The 22,671-nt window shown below is 41.2% G+C and overlaps 1 protein-coding gene across 1 annotated transcript in view; it reads right to left on the reverse strand.

Moving 5' to 3' along the window:
- SNAPC3 (small nuclear RNA activating complex polypeptide 3) overlaps positions 1 to 22,671 on the reverse strand; it is a 106,178-nt gene that overhangs the window by 52,937 nt on the left and 30,570 nt on the right. The window contains exons 2-3 of the mRNA XM_089678076.1: positions 16,116 to 16,199; positions 11,665 to 11,746 (exon numbers count right to left, since the gene is read on the reverse strand). Coding sequence (XP_089534202.1) covers positions 11,665 to 11,746; positions 16,116 to 16,199 — 166 coding nt within the window. The remainder of the gene's footprint in view (positions 1 to 11,664; positions 11,747 to 16,115; positions 16,200 to 22,671) is intronic.

Here is a 22,671-nt window from a genome sequence, read left to right on the forward strand (position 1 = left end):
GAGTAGGAAGTGCATGAATTTGTGTTTCTGTTGAAATCCTCAGGATGGCAAGTGGTTAAGCTAATGATACACCAGAACACCCAGATCCTTCTCCACCACTGAAACCCCCAGTTGTACTGCCCCTAGTATTTAAGATGTGTGCATATATTTAGCACCAAAGTGCATAACCTTACATTTATCAATAATAAACCTAATTTGCCACACAGTTGCCCAATTAAACAGTGCTTTGAGGTTGGCTTGTAAATTGGAGATATCCTGTGAGGACGTTATTCCACTGCATAGCTTGGTGTCATCTGCAAAGACTGAAATGGTACTTTTAATCCCAGACCTTATATAATTTATACATATATTAACCATTTGCCCTCCAGAAGATTTACCCACCTTCCTGACCAGGCCTTTTTTTGCGGTACGGAGCTGCATTACTTTAGTTGACAATTGCACGGTCATGCAATGCTGTACATAAATTAAATGAATGTAATTCTTTTCCCACAAAAAGAGCTCTCTTTCTATTTGATCACCTCTGCATTTTTTTTTTTTTTTAAACTATAAACAAAAAAAGACTGACAATTTAGAAAAAAAAACAAAAAAAAAACTATTTTTGACTTTTTACTATAAAACATACCCCCCAAAAAAATTTAATTTCTTCATACATTTAGGACAAAATGTATTCTGCTACGTCTTTGCTAAAAAAAAAAAATCCCAATACGTGTATATTGATTGGTTTATGTGAAAGTTAGAGAGTCTAGAAATAACGGTATATATACTAGAATTTTAATTAAATTTTTATACTAGTAATGGTGGCGATCAGCCACTTAGTGGGACTGCGGCGGGCATTTTGACACTGGGTGGGAACTGACTGCCACTGGCATCTCCAGTGACACGAATAGAGGGATCAGTGCTAATAAAAAGCACTGACACTGTACTAATGACAGTGGGCAATCAAAGGGTTAATAGTGTGCTATTTGTGTTTTACTGTGAAAAGTGTGTGCTGTTTAACTAAGAAGATCTGCTGCTTTCTATCTCTCTGCTGTGCACGTCCATGCTGACAGGAAAGGGCTCTGTGTTGTTTACACACAGATTTCTCCCCTCTCAGCTTCGCCGACGATCACCGAGTCCTGGCCGGGAATAGCCGGCCGGGATACGGTGATTGACATCCTCAAGAACCAACTGTAGCGCGGGTAGGGTGGCGCACACACCTCCTACCCGGAAATGCAAAATCGTGTATATTTATGTGATTTTGCACCGTGCGGCCACCCTGTAGTGGTACATCTATGCGGTGGTCATCAAGTGGTTAAAAAGTATGCATCCCAACATTGAACCTTGGGGTATACCACTAACAACCACAGACTATTCAGAGTGTGAATCATTAACCACTACTCTCCGAACACAGTCTTTTAGCCAGTATTCTATCCATTTACAAACTGATTTTTCCAAGTCTGTATACTTTACCTTACACATTAGCTGTGTGTAGGGAACTGTGTTAAACGCTTTTACAACATCCAAGTATACTGTGTTTACAGCCACTCCTTTGTCTAAGGTTTTGCTTTCCTCCCCATAAAAAGAAATTAGAGTTGTTTGAAAACTTCTGTCTTTTATGAATCCATGTCTGTTACTTATAAATATTTTTTTTTTTGCAAGGACTCATCTATGTGGTCTTTTCTTAAACTCTCCAGTATCTTCCTGATTATAAAGTATAGTTAAACTAACAGGTCTATAGTTACTTGGTAAAAACTTTGACCCCCTTTTAAATATAGGCACCGCATTGACCTTACGCCAATCTGTTGGTACTATGCCAGTCATTAAAGGGTCTATAAATATTAGAAACAATGGCTTTAAAATGACAGAGCTCAATTGTTTTAGCATCTGTGGGTATATGCCATCCGGTCCAGGAGCTTTATTCACCTGAATTTGTCTAAATATTTTTGGACCATATCAATTTTGAGCCATTATGGATCATTTGGGGCTGTGTCAATATCATCCTCATTATGGACATGATCTCCCGAATGCACCTTTGTATATACAGAGCTGAAGAAGGTATTTAATAAATTTGCCTTCTCTTTGCCCCCAATCACCCACTCTAATTTTTTTCGTAAAGAGCCTACATGCTCACACCTACCCTTTTTACTATTAATATAATTGCAAACTTGGGGGGGGTTGTTCTACGTTCTTTTGCAATCTGTCATAAGTTTTGAATTTTTGCGTCCTTGATTTCCTTTTTACATATTCTGTTATATTGTTTGTAACATTTAAACAATGATAGTGTTCTTTCATTTTTACACTTTTTAAGAGCTCTTCTCTTATTATTTATAGGTTTTTTTAACTTTGGACATGAGATTTTATTTGTAGCCTTTTATACTTATTGCTCATGGGAATATACACTCACTGGCCACTTTATTAGGTATACCTGTTCAATTGCTTGGTAACACAAATTGCTAATCAGCCAATCACATGGTAGCAACTTAACGCTTCTAGGCATCTAGACATGGTGAAGACGACTTGCTGAAGTTCAAACCGAGCATCAGAATGGGGAAGAAAGGGGATTTAAGTGACATTAAACGTGGCATGGTTGTTGGTGCCAGACGTGCTTGTCTGAGTATTTAAAAAACTGCTGATTAACTTGGATTTTCACGCAAAACCATCTCTAAGGTTTACAGAGAATGGTCCGAAAAATAAAATATCCAGTGAGCAGCAGTTGTGTGGACGAAAATGCCTGGTTGATGCCAGAGGAGAATCGGCAGACTGGTTGCTGCGACATTCAGATGGTAGGGTCAGAATTTGGCACAAACAACATGAACGCATGGATCCATCCTGCCTTGTATCAACGATTCAGGCTGATAGTGGTGGTGTAATGGTGTGGGGGATATTTTCTTGAAAATAGCAAGGTGTACCTAATAAAGTGGCCAGGGAGTCTATTTTGCAGTGTGCTCACACACAGTTTTTTTAAAGAACTTCCATTTCTGTTCTGTGTTTTTCGATGCCAATATTCCCTCCAATCTAAGTCTTGAAGAGTAGCCATCATCCTTGGAAAAATGTGCTCTCTTAAAGTGTTTTTATCTTTCCAGTATCGGTTTGCTGTTTACAGCTAACATTAAATGAAATCATATTATGGTCACTGCTTCTCAGATGTTCTTTTATATGTACATTAGTATTAAGTTCTGCAAGGTTTCAGATTATTAGATCCAGCAGAGCATCATTCCAAGTCGGGGCCCTTACAAACTGTAGCATAAAATTGTCTTGTAATAGGTTTATAAACTGGCACAAATGGCTTTAATTCATGATAGCCTGCTTACTTTTGTGAACTCTATGATTGCTCACAGTGATCCACATGGTACAGGGCTAATCACAGAGGCCCTGTATCATGTGATAACTGTAGCCAATCACAGCAGTCACAATAGTAAACAATCAGTCATGACCGTTAAAATAATTGCTTTTATTGGATCATTACCATAAGCAAGCATAGAGTAAAAAAAAAAAAAATCACAGTCACTTTCCCACTATGGTGACACTGCACTACGTAATTTATGCTCCTTGATAATCCAAAGGTGCCCCTTGGATTTTGGGCCCCTCTATGTATCTAGGCTGTAAAGGTCTTGTAGTATTCCAATACTTGGGAGGTATAACAGAATGTGTTTTGGGGTGTAATTATAAGAATGCCTATGCTGTGAGACTTATTAAAATGCCAATTTTGTGAAAAAAATATTTTATTTATATTCTTTATTTTAAAAAAAACGTGACAAACAATTACAAACTTCAGAACACATCAAGATCTCTTACTAAATACCTTAAACTGTCCACTTTTCAAAAAGGGGTTATTTGGGGGTATTTGCAATGTTCTGGCACTTCAGGGCCTCATGAAATGAGACACAATCAGTACATCAGGACTGATCAATTTTCAAACAGATATACACCATAGTTTGTAGACTCTATACCTTTCACACAGACTAAATAATATACACTGATTTGGGTATTTTTTACCAAAGAAATGTAGAAGAATACATTTTGGCCTACATTTATGAAGAAATATTATTTGGAAAAATTTTATTACAAACACATGCTTTAATTTCAATTTTTTTTAAATTTATATAGCAAAAAATAAAAAAACCAGTGGTGATTAAATTAATAAATCTTGACCCCAAACCACTTAGGTAAATTGACTTAGTACCCCTTGATTACATGGCCTCCCACCCGCCATATAAGGAAATGACAGATGGGCGGTGGTTCTCTTGTTCTAGGAGGATGTCATGACGCCCTCCCACTGTAACTGTGCATGCGTGCCCCCAGGGGCGCGCGGCGATTGGCTGTGTGCTGTGTCCCAGGGACACAGCACATCACTGATCAGAGTAAAGAACCAATTATATCAGCTCTGTCATGTGATCTGCTGTGTCCAATCACAGCTGATGGTATGTAAACAACAACATTTCTAATTTACAAAATTTAAAAAAACTTTTTTTTCCCCAAAATTTTCAGTCTTTTTTAGTTTGTTTAGCAAAAACTAAAAAAAACAGTGGTTATTAAATACCACCAAAAGAAAGCTCTGTCTTTAAAAAATTATAAAAATTTGTTTGGGTACAGTGTTGCATGACTGTGATGGATTTGGTAAAATGCCTATTTCGTTTCCTATTGAATATATATATACGCTATTTCTATAAGTTTTATAAATATTTACTTTTATATTATAATACATATGTTGTGTGAATATTTTCTGCCTGCTGGGCTTTGTGGTACTTTAAGAAATCCTTGCTTAAAAAAAATTTGCTCACAGGAACAGACCCCCTCCCACCGTGTGATTTGGGAAACAAAGGAATGTTTTTTCTTCTCTATGAGATAAGACTGAAGAAGATCACACCTATACCATAACGGAGATTGTTTTCGTGTGGAAATGACCAATCAAAGACTAATATAATGCTTATGCTGTTGTCACATGACTCTTGCATCATTCTGCATATATAAGTTCACGTTCTCATTATAATAAACTAGAAGTATTCATAGACTGAACTTGTGTGTCAGCGTGAGTGTCTTCCAATGTGCACACATTTCAAAGCTAGCGTCATAAATTAGGACAGGAATAGATAAGAACTGGACGATTAGGTCCATATCTAAATCAGCTGGTGCCGAAACCTGGGACTCCGGGTCATGAACCTGCAGCCAGCCGACATGAAAAGGGCATTAGCTGTCAGTCAAACTGGACAGGCCGGAGATTGATCACCTCTCGGAGCATGGCAAGATATATTTTGCTATCTTACCATTGCTTATCCTGTCTTTGTTGTTGATTCATACCTGTGCCTAGTACGGCTGCTAAAGGTCACTAAAGGCAGGTAACTTTGCTTGCCCGGAGTTTATTTAAATATACCTGCATGTGCTTATCTGTTATCTGGGTCTCTGTTGTGTGGTTTTATGTATCAGTCTTGAGGTGGAAGAGGAGTGGACCTACTGAGGGTTTTGACACATAATTTCTCTGGGTGTGTGGTAACCTTGTGTGTTGACCACAACAGAGGAGGTGTCGGTTATGCTTCACTTTAGTGTGACAGCGGGTGCCCTAGCCATGTTTTGGGGCTAGGAAGAGTTACTCAGTGATCTGTACTCATAGCCCACCAAGATAGACTGCTATGTTATGTCCTAAATGTGTGTCTGTGAGCTAATGTTTGCCATTCATAACAGAAGGTTGGGGTATGTTAAGGGTTAAGGAAAGTCTGGACAGCAGCCTGTGAAGTGTCTTAGATTTGTTAGGAAGGACCAGAGACAGGAGGAGATGGGTCAGACGCTGATAAGACCCCTAGAAAGGAATGTTAGCACGTGACCTGGTTGCAGAGAGAGAAGAGGAAAAGTATGTGGAATCAAAGATAAAGAATGGCGAAGAAAAAAAAAAAAAAAAGAGAAGAAAGATGTCTTAGTTGACAAACATGTGCTGAGGACAGCAAGAAGTTTGGTATAATGTAGCCAAAGTTATCCACAAAGCGTAGTGGACAGAACAGGTATTGCTACAGGAAAAAAAAAACTGTTTATGTGTACCATTAATGTGTTAAATATTGTAAAGGATTATTGGCATGTCATATTGTGAAGAGATGTGAAGGAAGTGAAGCAGTTAAAAAGTTATCTAAAGTAGTGAAAGTTTGTAAGCTGAAGGTCAGGACTGGCATAAATCATTGTAGGAACAGAGAGGAATGTTATGTGAAAAAAGGTTTGCTGAACGTGACAGAAGCTTGCTAAAAAAAAAAAAAAAAAAAAAAAACTGTAAAAGCGTTGCATAAAGGATAGTTGGAAGAAATTCAAGAAAAAGGCGATTGTATAATGTATGTGTATCATAAAATTGTAATTGGAAGTGTGCTAAACCACCGCCCTATGTTGGAATGTGGGGTGGAGGAGGGGAGGGACAGCCCTGCCCTCTGTCTAACACCTACTTTATGCCCACCACCCCAGCCCTGCCCAGTGCACTTCCTGATGGCAGCCATCTTGCTGCACCTTTGTCCCTTCCTGCCCAGCCCAGTACACTTCCTGATGGCAGCCATCTTGCTGCTCCTGCTTTGTCCCTTCCTGCCCAGCACACTTCCTGGAGGCGGCCATATTGGTACACCAAATTAGACAAATGGAAGGCCAATGCCTTGAGTGAGCCGCCTCTACCCAGTGTGTCCAGTCTTACAAGTCAATGGTACATTCTACGTGGCACCGGATGTGCTGAGCAGAATCCCAACTTGTCTATGGTCCACAGGACCCGAAGATATTGGACGTTTAAAAGGTACCCCTAATTATGGTGGAACTGAAGCCTGGAGCTCCCCTACCCAGGAAACCACAGTACCCACTGAAACCAGCGCAATCCAAGGCCATTTCAAAGTAGGTCAAGTCCCTTGTGGCAAATGGTGCACTCATACCTTGTACCTCTCCATGTAATACACTTTTGTTCCCGATAAGAAAAGAAGACACCCAAAGGAGAACCAGAGAAGTACAGGATGGTACAGGACCTCCGAGCAGTGAATGAAGCCACTGTCTTAGAGACACCTATCGTTCCAAATCCCCACACTTTACTCACAGGGGTACCTCCAACAGCAAAATATTTCACCGTGTATCTTCCCTGCAGATACTTCTTCGTTTTTTTATCCATGAGGGGCAGCAATACACCTGGGCAGTTATGCCACAAGGGGGCGCAAAATTCCCTGAGCCAGTTTGCCAAAGCCATGACCACCATACTGGGCACGTGGCAAAAGGAACATTCGGCAGTGGTCCTTCTTCAATATGTGGATGACTTTTCCTCTGTGCTGATGACCTGCCCACGGCTGAAGAAGCCTCAGAGAGTTTACTATGTTACTTGGCACACCAAGGCTGTAAGGCCTCTAAACCGAAGTTGCAATGGTGCTCTACAACAGTCGTATTCTTGGGCCACTGCCTCTCACATGGAACAAGGCATCTTATGGAGGAAAGAGTTAAGGCCATCCAGAACTTGCCACTCCCTTTAGGCCAGAAGCCACTCCATGCCTTTCTTGGCCTCATATCCTACTGTAGGTCATGGATTCCTGATGTTTCTTGGTTTATGCAACCACTCTACGATGCTCTCAAGTCTGAGCCCTTCCATCTGTCCGAAGAGGCCGCCTCCAACTTTTTGGCTCTAAAACGCTTACTTTCTTCAGCCCCAGCCCTGGTTCTACCAGACTACGAGACACTTTTCAAACTGTTCATGTCTGAACGCCAAGGCCATGGCACAGGAGTATTGGCCTAGTCCCATGGTGACCGCCTACGACCTGTAGGCTCCTACTAATGCCGTTTAGACCCAGTGGCTAGAGGAGCACCGTCATGTCTGCGTGCAGTTTTCGCTGCTCCAGCTCTGCTGGATAAGACCTCTGATATCGTACTGGGACATGAACTTGTTCTTCTGGCGCCGCATGACATTGCTGCCATTTTAAACCAAGTCCAACCTAAACATTTGTCCACAACGAGGCATCTTAGACTACAGTGTTCCCTCCAACTTCCTGATAACGTCACTCTCCTATGTTGCCAAACCCTAAATCCGGCCGCTCTCCTCCCAATTGCTGAGGGGGGTAATGAAGGTAATGCAGAAAGTGGAGAGGATGATGGAGCCACTGAGCCTCATAATTGTCTTGAAGTGATGAAAATGGAAATCTTCCATCTCCCCACAGTGAGTGAAACACCTCTGCAGGATCCAGACTTCACTTTCTTTGTTGATGGTTCCAGATATGCAGATGAAGGAGGCAAATATTATACAGGATTTGCGGTCACTACTGCAGACACAGTCCTACAGGCAAGAGCCGTATCGCCAGCAATATCTGCACAAGGAGCAGAACTTCAAGCACTCACAACAGCATGCCAGATGGCGGAAGGAAAAAGGGCCAATATCTACACAGACTCCAGATACGCCTTTGGGGTGGCCCATGACTTTGCACCCACATGGAAGGCAAGAGGATTTATGACTGCGGCAGGTACGTCCATAAGACATGGAGCAGCCATTGGACGACTGCTGGAAGCACTCCTTCTACCCATTCAAGTGGCTATTCTGAAGGTAAAAGTTCATGGGAAATTAAACTCCTCAGAAGCCAAAGGCAATAATCTGGCAGATTTGGCGGCAAAACGAGCAGCCATGGGACCACCAGAAATGGAAGGAGAGGTGACCGGAGAGTGGGAACCAATATTCACCTTACAGACTTTGCCTGTGGACAGAAACTAGTTCAAGGAACCCCAAGAAGCAGCAAGTCCAGAAGAAAAAGAAAGCTGGAGACGGAGAGTAGCTATTTTCAAAGACGGTCTGTTTGAGTGCAACAAGAGGCTTTGTTTACCCAAGAATATGTTCCCAGCTGTAGTCCAGTGGGCACACGGAGCAGCCCATCTGTCAAAGAGCCTCATGAACTCTCTCATCAACAAGTACTATGTAGCGCCTGGAATCACCACATTGACTAACAATTTTTGCAGAACATGTGCCATCTGTGCAAAATGCAATCCGGGACGCACAGAGAAGACACCACAGAAACACTTGGCCAAACCCCTATACCCTTTTCAAAGGATACAAATTGATCATATCTAGATGCCAAAGAGTGGGTGGTTGAGTACACCCTAGTGGTGTTGGACATGTTTTCCAGTTGGCCAGAGACCTTTGCTGTAATTAATATGACTGCTAAAACAACTGTGAAGAAACTCCTCACTGAGGTTGTAGGCAGATATGGGCTTCCAGAGGTGATAGAGAGTGACCAGGGCCCCGCCTTCACAGCTTCAGTAACCAAAGGAATATGGGCGGCATTAGGAGTCACTCTGGCGTTCCATACCCCCTATCACCCCCAAAGTAGTGGGAAAATAGAAAGAATGCTAAAAAATGGCCCAAGAGACTGGCATGAGTTGGCCAGACAGTCTGCTTATTGCCCTATTTAGTGTCAGATACACACCAAGAGAGAACACTCCCTATCCCTTTATGAGATTTTGTTTAGCTCAGCCCCCAGATTTGGTTGTTATTTTCCACAACAGTTGCAATTACAATTTGATGTGTTAACTGATTATGTGACTGTATTATTACGTGAATTAACCCGTATCCATGTCCAAGTGTTTTCTCCATTCCAGATTCTGAGTCAGATACAGGAACTCACAGCCTATTACCCGGAGATTGGGTATTGGTAAAGACATTTATGAGGAAACATTCCCTTGAGCCAAGATATGATGGTCCATTCCAAGTTCTGCTGACCACAGCCCCTTCTGACAAGGTGGCCAGGAAGAACACTTGGATACACGCCTCCCACTGCAAGAAAGTCCCAACCCCTGAGGAAAAGGCGTCATCTACACCATGACAACTATGTTGTATATCCTTTTTCAAATGAGTCTGACAGAGGCTCAACAGGTGGATATCACCGAAATAGGTGACACCACTATATTTTGGTACAACTCATCCAACACTCATGTAGCTATTTACACCTTTGATTTCTGTAGTATAGATCCCATGTGGTGCTATGACCATAATCTATATGATTTTGATACAACGAGCATGTTCCGATAGCAGTGACCAGGTATACATATATGTCATGGATGATTACTGGGGACCAAAAGATTAGAATAAGATTGGAAGGGATTTGGACTGGCAAAGGCCATTATGCCTCTCCACATTCTAGCAGAAAATACCCCTGACCCAACGCCTGGCCATAGGAGGAAACGAAAAGCTCCTTCTGGTAGTTTTGACCCACATGTGTATATAGATGCCATTGGAGTCCCAAGGGGGGTGTCTAATAAATTTAAAGCCAGAGACCAAGTAAAGCAGACTTCGAATCCCTGATTCCCATGATAGCTGTTAATAAAAATGTAGATTAGATAAATTACATATACTACAACCAACAGAGGTTTGTGAATTACACCAGGGATGCCCTTCAAGGAATCGTTGACCAGCTAGCCCCTACATCCTACATGACATTCCAGAATAGGATGGCTCTGGACATGATTTTAGCAGAAAAATGAGGTGTCTGTAAAATGATAGAAGGAACCGGAACATGTTGTACATATATTCCTGACAATACTGGCTCGAATGGTAAAATTACTCTGTCTATAAAGAAATTGTAAGATCTGTCAGTTGAGTTGAAAAAGAATTCAGGGATCACAGACTTGTGGGACCAATATTTCAGTTGGATGAGTGGGTGGCAAAAGATACTTGCCCAAATAGGAGTAACTGTATTAATAATTCTGATTCTCCTGGTCCTGGTTGTATGCTGTGTTATACCATGTGTGAGTAAATTGATGAGCAGAGCTGTAGACAACAGAACACCTACCTTCCTGAACCAGGAGCAAGAGGATCTCCACATGATAGATGAAGAAAAACCTTATACCCCGTTACGGTCCCTCCCCGCCAATAGTAATCTCACAATTTTGTAGGGATAGCATCTGACTTCCTTATGTACAAAGTCTGTGGCAAGGGGGGTGATGAAATAGTCATCACCCGTCTAACGTACAGCATAAAAGAGTTCCAAGGTACATAAGGACAGATGAGCTAGGCTTTATAGGGACAGAGTAAAATAGTCATTTTAAGGGGGGACTGTGATGGATTTGGTAAAATGCCTATTTCGTTTCCTATTGAATATATATATATATACGCTATTTCTATAAGTTTTATAAATATTTACTTTTATATTATAATACATATGTTTTGTGAATATTTTCTGCCTGCTGGGCTTTGTGGTACTTTAAGAAATCCTTGCTTAAGAAATATTTGCTCACAGGAACAGACCCCCTCCCACCGTGTGATTTGGGAAACAAAGGAATGTTTTTTCTTCTCTATGAGATAAGACTGAAGAAGATCACACCTATACCATGACGGAGATTGTTTTCGTGTGGAAATGACCAATCAAAGACTAATATAATGCTTATGCTGTTGTCACATGACTCTTGCATCATTCTGCATATATAAGTTCACTTTCTCATTATAATAAACTAGAAGTATTCATAGACTGAACTTGTGTGTCAGCGTGAGTGTCTTCCAATGTGCGCACATTTCAAAGCTAGCGTCATAAATTAGGACAGGAATAGATAAGCACTGGACGATTAGGTCCATATCTAAATCATGACTGCGCAATTGTCATTCAAAGGGCTGAAAGCTGAAAATTGGCCTGGGCAGGAAGGGGGTAAAAGTGCCAGGTAGGCAAGTGGTTAAAGCGAATAAAATAATAAAAGTAAACCACTTTACAAATAACTCACCATTTCATACAAGAAAGTCTCCATCCTGCATGCTCTGTCAATTATTAATTCTTTACGTCTTTCCACTGCCTTCTTCCGAACTCTGGTAAAAAATACAATTATGAGTACTATTATCAATAGCTTGTTCATTTTGCAGTATTCACATATATACATCCTCACCATCGATTGGCTTACAACTGAACCCATTACATGAAAACACTAATCAACACAGAATACTGACTGTATTCATAACAACATTCTGCAGGCAGAACAATTTATAAACAAAATTATTGAAAACTATGGTGCAATATTGAACTAACAGATGAAGACAATAAGGGGAAATGGGCCGGTAGATGAATAAAGAAGGGCTTAAAGGTGATTAAAGTTCAAAAAGTCACTAATAAGCAACTATGGACGGTTGCAGCTCCTCTAATCCAGGTCCTAGGTCAACCTAATGCACATAATAAAAATAAACAGAAGAGGGCACCACCAAGCGTAGACAATTTATTACAGCATAATTGTATAAAAGCTTAATGCACTCAGCGCACTGGGAACATCTGTCATGTCACATATAGAGTTCTGGAAGCGGCCGTGATGTGCAAAGATTAGTAGAGAGACTGTTGGTGGATGCAGAGCTGCACTGGGAAGCTGCTGGTGTTGACGGCTGTCACAGAGCCAGGCTGAAATGCAAGCTATTGCAGATGCACCTAGCAGCTTCTTAACACAGCTTTGGCCGGACTTTGATCCACTCAGCAGTACTCAGGATGTCGGCAGTTGGCATGGCTACACACTTCAGAGCTGGGAACACCCTTTTGTCAAGCTAAATGAAAATGTTAAGATGGAAGAAGGATGTATTTAAGGTGGAAGGAGATCGGATCAAACCAATATTTAATGGTTTCTCAGAAGGAGTTTTGGCCATATTAACACTATGATCTGCAAATATATATGAGCCCACATGGTACATTCACAGCCACCTCTCTGTCCAAGGTTTTGCACACCTCCTCATAAAAAGAAATCAGATTTGTTTGCCAGCTTCTGTCTTTCATGAATCCATGCTGTCTGTTGCTTAAAATATTTTTTTCCAGCAAGAACTCATCTATGTGGTGTTTTATTAAACTCTCCAGTATCTTCCCAACTATAGAAGTTAAACTAACAGGTCTGTAATTACTTAGTAAAGATTTTGACCCCTTTTTAAATATTGACACCACAATGGCCTTACACCAGTCCAGTGGTACTATACATTGATGATTTCCTGACATCACCAGCCAAGTGGAGCTGAGTCCGACCAAAGCTGTGTTCGGAAGCCCCCAGTCGCACCTGCAATAGTTTGCTTTCCAGCCTAGCTCTGTGACAGTCGCCAAAACTAGCAGCTTCCCAGCGCAGCAATGCATACGTAAGCCATCTTCCTGCTGAACTCTGCACATCACAAACACTTCTAGGACTCTATATGTGACATGACAGATATGCCTACCTCTCTCACAGTGCAGTGAGTTCATTAAGTTGTTATAAAATTATGCTTTTTAGATTTGATTGATTATATTGTCTACATTTAGATGGTGGTACCCTCTTCTGTTAATTTATAATATGAACAATTTAGCTGCACATGCATTTTTCATGCACACAGTATTTATGCATAAAAAAAAAAAAAAAAGTACAGCCATGGCCAAAAATATTGTCACCCCTGCATCTGTCTGATAATACACCACTTCAGCCAGAAAATTGTTGCAATTACAAATGTTTCGGCATTCTCATGTTTATTTCTTTTATTTGTATTGGCATCACAAAAAAAGTGGAGAAACAGAAAGCCAAATCTGACACATTCCACACAAAACTCCAACAATTTCATGCTCCCAACTTTGTGAGAACAGTTTGGGGATGGCCCCTTCCTGTTCCAATATGACTGTGAACCAGTGCACAAAGCAAGGTCCATAAAGACATGGATGAGCAAGTTTGGGGTGGAGGAACTTGACTGATCTGCACTTCAACCTGATAGAACACCTTTGGGATGAATTAGAGCAGAGACTGTGAGCCAGGCGCCTTCTTGTCCGACATCAGTGCCTAACCTCACAAATGCACTTCTGGAAGATTGGTCAAACACTCCCATAGACACACTCCTAAACCTTGTGAACAGTCTTCCCAGAAGAGTTGAAGTTTTTATAGCTATTAAGGGCGGGCCAACTCAATATAAAACCCTACGGACTAAGACTGGGATGCCATTAAAGTTCATGTGCATGTAAATGCAGGCATTGTGTGTGTGTAAAACCATATCAAAACCGCCCTGCCTGACTGTGAAATTGTCAGTTAACGTAACGCAGCACCGTAAAGCACAAAATGGCCTGGTCATGAAGGGGAGTAAATCTAGAGCTGATGTGGTTAACTATTTTGACACACCAATCAGCCAAAACAATATGACCACTGACAGGTAAAGCGAATAACACTGATTGTCTCATTACAATGGCACCTGGAAGTTTGTGCTGACAGGAGAAGAAAAAAAAAAAAAAAAAAAACAGAAAAAGGGTTTGAGCAACTTTAACTTCTTGGCGCCTCCTAGCCCTTTAAGGGGTTTGTGACAATGGGAGGTAGGGCAGGGTTTAGGTTCATGTTTGGTTGTCACAGCGGTCACATGATCGGAAAGGTCCCAACTGCAAGTAGGGCGATGAGGTGCCGGTAAATGTGCACACGGGGCATGAGCTCTCGGCACGTTTGCTTACTTTTGGCACACAAATATGCGGCCACGGCGATAAGGGCCAGCCGTCGAGGGGCCACATATTTGCGTACCATCAGTGCCAACAGGTTAACAAGGGCCACATTGTAATAGCTAGATGACTGGGTCAGGGTATCTCCAAAACTGCAGCTCTTGTGGGATCTTCCCAGTCTGCAGTGGTCAGGAAGGAAAAATGACAAACCATCTACATGGTCATGGGCAGCCAAAGTTCAATGATGCAAGTGGGGTGTGAATCTGATACAATGGAAAATCTACTGTAGCTCAAATTGCTGAGAGTTACTGCTGGTTCCAGTAAGGTGGCAGAAGACACAGTACATCTCAGTTTGTTGCATATGGGGCTGCAGCGTGCCCATGCTAACTCATGTCACAGCCAAAAAGGCCTACAATGTGAGTATCAGAACTGGACCATGGAGCAATGGAAAAAGGTGGCCAGAATGAACCAAGAATGTGTTTGAGAAACACAACAATGAGTTTTAGGTATTGACTTCAAATTCTCCAAATCTCAATCCAATTGAGCATCTGTGGGATGTGCAAAAACACAAGTCAGATCCATGGAGGCCGCACCTTGCAACTTATAGTACCTAAAGGATCTGCTACCGACAGCTTAGTGCCAGAAGGCATACCTTCAGAGGTCTATTGAATTTCATGCCTCAACAGGTCATGGTGGGTGGTCATACTGTTATGGCTCATCGTTGTATATGTACATTGTCACCTACACGATATACTGTACACAAAAGCGATTATGACCATAGTAAAAAAAAAAAAACATTTCACTATTAGGTGTTTCATGTCCAGCATGCCTCAATTCCTAATAGCTCTGCACCAGTCATTGTATACTTACAGGCTTCTCCACATTTGGACTTACTGAAGTCTGTAGTCCTGTCTGCTAGGTAGACGTAGCAGCCTGCTAACATGATAGCCACATCAGGAATGAAGCTGTCCAGCCAAGTCTCTTTAATTACCATCACATAGCTGTTAATTTTGTGTATATAAATTCTCAGCCTGAGATAGTCGATGTTTTTGGCAAGTGACTGGGGGGAAGACTCAGCAAAGCTGGCCTTTGTGGATAAACATTTAGCCCTGCATATAGGCTCTCTTACCCTGCTTTTGCTTTCCATATCTAAATGCCTTTCGTTGCTTCTCCGGTCAGATGGTAATAATTCCAGTGGACTCCAACTGTGAGATGCAATTCCACATGTCCACAACAAATACGTGTTTTAGTTGCCTGTTTTGGAGAGCACCAAGTTGCTGTGCCTGTATGCACTGCCACAGCAGCATAATGGAGGCAGATGTACAAAATACTTAACATACATAATATCACCATACAGCTATGCATTCATGTTCACCAATATGTCAAAAAGCAGTGCTAGGTCCACTCTAACACAACAGCAGGATGACGTAGAGTTCCCATACACAGGTAAAAAGACCTTCTCGGCCATACACCATCCCTCTGTATGGTCTTCACCACCCTCTGCAGATCTACACACATATAGAATGAATGGATACATAGCAAACAGCCTTATATATAAACATCTTTATACTACTGGTAAAAAAAACACAATAATTGAAAGCCACTGATGTTAAATATATAGCTAAATAAAGACAAAATACTGTTCCTTCACTAACCCTTATTGTTATGTTAGGTCTATGATGCATGTTAACCACTTGTCCTTTTATGCATAACAGATTCACAATGAAAAGAACATTATTCATCCATATCATATAAGATTTACTGTTATAATCATACCCCAAAGTCACCAGACTGGTATCTTCTGGGATTTCTTCAGGATCTGCTTCCCCTTCATCCACATTACTCTTCAATCCACCAATGCTAAAACAGAAAAAAATATCTGGGTGTTAAAATGAATCCCAAAATATACAAATGAGAAACAGATGTAGACTTATTCATGACACATTTACACAAACTATGTAACAGCTGAACACGCAGTTGCAATTAGTGGTGCACTGAAATGAGAATTCTGGTGCCGAAAACCAAAAATTCAGGATGCACTTGGCCAAAAACCGAAACTCAAATAGACAGTTTTTTAAAATATATATACAGTCACGTCCATAAATATTGGGACATCGACACAATTCTAACATTTTTGGCTCTATACACCACCACAATGGATTTGAAATGAAACGAACAAGATGTGCTTTAACTGCAGACTGTCAGCTTTAATTTGACGGTACTTACATCCAAATCAGGTGAACGGTGTAGGAATTACAACAATTTGCATATGTGCCTCCCACTTATTAAGGGACCAAAAGTAATGGGACAATTAGCTTCTCAGCTGTTCCATGGCCAGGTGTGTGTTATTCCCTCATTATCCCAATTACAATGATCAGATAAAGGGTCCAAGTGTGCCATTTGCATTTGGAATCTGTTGCTGTCAACTCTCAAGATGAGATCCAAAGAGCTGTCACTATCAGTGAAGCAAGCCATCATTAGGCTGAAAAAACAAAACAAACCCATCAGAGAGATAGCAAAAACATTAGGCGTGGCCAAAACAACTGTTTGGAACATTCTTAAAAAGAAGGAACGCACCGGTGAGCTCAGCAACACCAAAAGACCCGGAAGACCACGGAAAACAACTGTGGGGGATGACCGAAGAATTCTTTCCCTGGTGAAGAAAACACCCTTCGCAACAGTTGGCCAGATCAAGAACACTCTCCAGGAGGTAGGTGTATGTGTGTCAAAGTCAACAATCAAGAGAAGACTTCACCAGAGTGAATACAGAGGGTCCACCACAAGATGTAAACCATTGGTGAGCCTCAAAAACAGGAAGGCCAGATTAGAGTTTGCCAAACGACATCTAAAAAATCCTTCACAGTTCTGGAACAACATCCTATGGACAGATGAGACCAAGATCAACTTGTACCAGAGTGATGGGAAGAGAAGAGTATGGAGAAGGAAAGGAACTGCTCATGATCCTAAGCATACCACCTCATCAGTGAAGCATGGTGGTGGTAGTGTCATGGCGTGGGCATGTATAGCTGCCAATGGAACTGGTTCTCTTGTATTTATTGATGATGTGACTGCTGACAAAAGCAGCAGGATGAATTCTGAAGTGTTTCGGGCAATATCTGCTCATATTCAGCCAAATGCTTCAGAACTCATTGGACGCCGCTTCACAGTGCAGATGGACAATGACCCAAAGCATACTGCAAAAGCAACCAAAGAGTTTTTTAAGGGAAAGAAGTGGAATGTTATACAATGGCCAAGTCAATCACCTGACCTGAATCCGATTGAGCATGCATTTCACTTGCTGAAGACATAACTGAAGGGAAAATGCCCCAAGAACAAGCAGGAACTGAAGACAGTTGCAGTAGAGGCCTGGCAGAGCATCACCAGGGATGAAACCCAGCGTCTGGTGATGTCTATGCGTTCCAGACTTCAGGCTGTAATTGACTGCAAAGGATTTGCAACCAAGTATTAAAAAGTGAAAGTTTGATTTATGATTATTATTCTGTCCCATTACTTTTGGTCTCTTAACAAGTGGGAGGCACATATGCAAATTGTTGTAATTCCTACACCGTTCACCTGATTTGGATGTAAATACCCTCAAATTAAAGCTGACAGTCTGCAGTTAAAGCACATCTTGTTTGTTTCATTTCAAATCCATTGTGGTGGTGTATAGAGCCAAAAATGTTAGAATTGTGTCGATGTCCCAATATTTATGGACCTGACTATTTTTCAAACACAATTATTTGGGGAAAAAAAAGATACTTTAATGAATTAAAAGTAAAATAAAAAACACATTATATACCCCAATTTTTTTGTAAAATATGAAAGATGATGTTACAGCAAGGAAATAGATATCCAACATGCACACGCTCGTAGAATGGAGCCAAACTATGGTACTTGAAAATATCCATGGGTGATGCTTTAAACATTTCTACAGGTTACCAGTTTAAAGTTACAGAGGAGGTCTAGAATTATTGCTCTTGCTTTGACATTTGCAGCGATCCCTGACGTGTGGTTTGAACATGGTTTACATATGTGGGCGTGGCCTACATATGTGTTCACTGCGTGCGAGGGGACAGGGGCACATTAAAACATTTTTTACATTTATTTTATTAAATTTTTTTTACACTGTCCCTTTAATATTTTTTTTTAATAATTTCTATCACAAAGAATGCAAACATCCCTTGTGATGGAAATAAGCAATGACAGGTCCTCTTTATGGAGAGATCTGGGGTCAATAAGTACCCACATCTCTCCTCTACAATGTAAAGCATTAGATTTAAAAAAAAAAAAAAAAAAAATGGCCTTGTTTACATGGCGCCGAAATCGGAAGTGACATAATGACGCCGCTCCGGTCTTTCAAGGGCATAGAAACGAGTGGAGGTCATCTATACTTCTTTGATCTCTATGTCCTATGAATCATTGGATGGGTTCTCAAGTAAGGCTGAGAACCACTGGGCAGCAGTGGTGGGTGGCGAGGGCAGGGCTATTTTCAGCACCGTTATTTTCATAACAGCCAAAGGCCGATAGGGGTATTTTGGCTGACCAAATTTCAGTTCATCCCCAGTTGTAATACATTCATGTGGAGTGTTTTAACTGCCAAAAAATGTCTAATTTTCTTCAGTCCCTCTACTAACTCTACTAGTCACTCTACTGACACCCCTTCCAGATAGCAAAGCCAAGTTCTGCCTTCTCTGTGAGCTCCCTGCAGCCTACACAAAACAACTGTCTCCCTAAGTCTGGTGCACCATGCAAGATCTCACCTCGTGGCGTGTCAATGATCATGAGAACAGTGAGGAATCATCCCAGAACTACATGTGAGGATCTTGTCAATGACTCCAGGCAGCTGGGACCACAGTCACCAAGAAAACAACTTGTAAAACACTATGCCAACAATGATTGAAATCCTGCAGTGCCCGCAAGGTCCCTCTGCTCAAGAAAGCACATGTCCAGGCCCATATGAAGTTTGCCACTTAACATCTGAATGATGCAGAGGAAGACTGGTTGAAAGTGTTGTGGTCAGATGAGACAAAAATAGAGCTCTTTGGCATCAACTCAACTCGCCGTGTTTGGAGGAGGAGGAATGCTGCCTATGACCCCAAGAACACAATCCCAACTGTCAAACATGGTGGTGGAAACATTCTGCTTTGGGGGTGTTTTTCTGCTAAAAGGGACGATGGACGGGGCAATGTACCATCAAATCTTGGGTGAGAACCTTCTTCCCTTAGCCAAGGCATTGAAAATGGGTCATGGATGGGTGTTCCAGCATGGAACACGGCCAAGGCAACAAAGGAGTGGCTCAAGAAGAAGCACATTAAGGTCCTGGAGTGGTCTAGCCAGTCTCCAGACCTTAATCCGATTGAAAATCTGTGGAGGGAGCTGAAAGTTCGAGTTGCCAAACAACAGCCACTAAACCTTAATTACTTGGAGAGGATCTGCCAAGAGGAGTGGGCCAAAATCCCTCCTGAGATGTGTGCAAACCTGGTGGCAAACTACAGGAAATGTCTGACCTCTGTGATTGCCAACAAGGGATTTGCCACCAAGTACTAAGTCATGTTTCATGGATCAAAGACTTATTTCCCTCATGAACATGGAAATCAGTGCATAATTTGTTAGACATGCATCTCTTTTGAATTTTGTGTTGCTATTCTGTCTCTCAGTGTTACAATACACCTACCATTCGATTTTTAGACTGATCATTTCTTTGTCAGTGGGCAAACATTCAAAATCAGCAGGGGATCAAATACTTATTTCCTTCACTGTATATTATGCTAGGTTATGGCTTCAACTAACCTAATGGTGACCATAAATAATGCAATAAAACTGAGCGCTTGATGTCTGAATTTACAAAAAAAACTGAACCAGCCAAGCCATTTTTGTCTTGCTCAATCAATGTCTGATTCCATTGCTTTGCAAATTGGACATTTTTCATTCAAATTTATCGCACCATGTATAGTCACCATATCACGTAGAACAGTATTTGTCAACTCATGAGGTATAGGGAGCCTCGCCTGCAGCCCCTGGCATCAAAGGATCACACATAAATGTTAGGTGTATATATTGTTAGAGAGGACTGTTGCAGACTGCAGACATACTAAAATAGGGGTCGGCAACCAGCCAATCTTGATCTACCCCCTTGACTGTGGGCAGGTGATGGGTAGATTGCATCCCTGTTGTACCGATCCTCTGTCTGAAGTGTTCCCCACAATAAAGCAGCACAGGGAAGCAGCATAGATATATGTTATCCTATGCTGATCCCCGACCAGCCTTCCTCTTGCTTTTATCCCAGGCTCTAGTACTGTATGTGACATCATTTGGGATAGATGAGAAAAGACCACGGGATCAGCACAGAGAAGAGGTAATATCACCTGGGGACCATGGGACAATTCTGGCATACTGTAAATGCTGGCATTTGGTGGATGGCTAGACAGAGGGGCCATGTGTGCACTTTCTAAGGATGTTATGGAGTAACTTGTGAGCCACAAAGATAATTTACTGATAGTACCTTGGAAGTGTTCGCAGGCACCTATTCACATCCTCATGAGTATGTGCGATATAAAGAACTTAAAATATTAATTAGTGCTGCGCCCTTACAATGAATAGGTGACTAATGTATATATTAGCTGTATACAATATTTGTAATAAGTGATACTCCTTGTATCAATGATTGATCAATAAAGTTGTACAATTCTTAAGCATTAATGTAAATACACAATGTGTATTTGTGTTGTGTGCTCAGTGCAGATATGACCAGCCTCCTCTCTGTCTACACACACTGTCTATACTCGCCGTTCTGGAAGTCGGGTACGTGGTGACGTCAAAGCTTTGACGTCACCACATACCCGACTTCCAGAATGGCGAGTATAGACAGTGTGTGTAGACACACAGAGGAGGCTGGTCATATCCGCACTGAGTGTTTTTTTCATATAAAAGCGTATTTTAATGTTTGATCATGTGAGTGCATATGAAATGGGCACTAAATAAATTCTTTTTTAAATAAACGATAAGGCACTATATACCTTTCTTTCTTACTGCTCCAATGAGGAGTAAAACAGGAAGATGGACCCAGCAGTGTAAGGAAGGAGAGATCATCATTTCTGCATAAGCTCACTAGCAGCAGTGAATCCAGGAGCATATAGGAGAGTCCCATAGCTCATCCCATCCCAAAGGATTTCATCATATAACCTCCTAAAAAGTTTTTTTTGCTTAGGACTAGGCTTACAGGAAGGTGAGCACATGAGAGTGTCATTATCCAAGCAAGGATTTGAGTACAGCTTTGCATAAACAGCAATTACAAATTTAGACATTTTTTATATACCATTTTTTAATTTTCAATTTTTGTTTCTTTTGGACACTTTCGTATTATTATTAAATTTTCATTATAATAATTTCTTATTTTGCACTTTTCTCAATATTCAACTAAAGTTTCGTGCGCACGCACTTCTTCTGAGGTAGAGCAAGGTAGAGCAAGAAGAAATTGCTCTACCTCAGAAGGAGTGCGTGCGCACGAAACGCGTAGGTTTGGCTCGCAAGTCACACATATATAATATTGCTTTCCCTCATATGTTTTTCACAGATGCGTGGGCCAAACGCAACGGTGTGCTCATTGCTATTAAAAATACAATAGCCTTTACTTTACATGAGATTGTATCAGACAGTAACAGTAGCTATATAATATTGGTGTGTTCCCTGAATAATATGGAGTATACTATTGTTTCTTTATACGCTCCAAATAAAAGGTCAAATTCCTTTTGTTAGCATCCTTTTTAAGCAGGTTAAGAAGGTTAGCAAAGGGTATCTGCTTGTTATGAGTGGCTTTGACCTACTGGTTAACAAAGCTATGGATAGCACTTCCCTCCGCTCTTCACAACGGCATACTTAACAGATGCTTTTACACAACAAACCCATTCGATGCTTGGCGCTGCTTACATCCGACTGAAAAGGATTACCGTATACATTCTTTTCCAACCCATATAGCACATAATCTAGAATAGAACTCATTAACTGATCTCCAAACATTATGCAAGATAGAAAAAGCTACTATACAAGATATAACTTGGTCTGATCATGCCCCGATCTCCTTAGAACTCCAAGAACAGTACTCCTGTTACTACCAAATTATGGCGTAATAACTCCCGTCTTTTTATGTCTAATAAGGATAAACTTACGACCCAACTTAATGAATTCTTTCCCTTGAATACGTCTGATGATGTCTGCACTGCCACAGTATGGTGTGCCCACAAAGCATTCATTAGAGTCCTCCTCTTATAATTAGCTGCAAGGGACAAAAAAATAGAATGCAAAAAAATAGAATGCAAAAACGTACATCACTGCT

The sequence above is a fragment of the Staurois parvus genome, unplaced genomic scaffold, assembly GCF_062004578.1.
Source record: "Staurois parvus isolate SC_StPar_1 unplaced genomic scaffold, SC_StPar_1.0 ptg000198l, whole genome shotgun sequence".
In the NCBI taxonomy this organism is placed as follows: Eukaryota; Metazoa; Chordata; class Amphibia; order Anura; family Ranidae; genus Staurois; species Staurois parvus.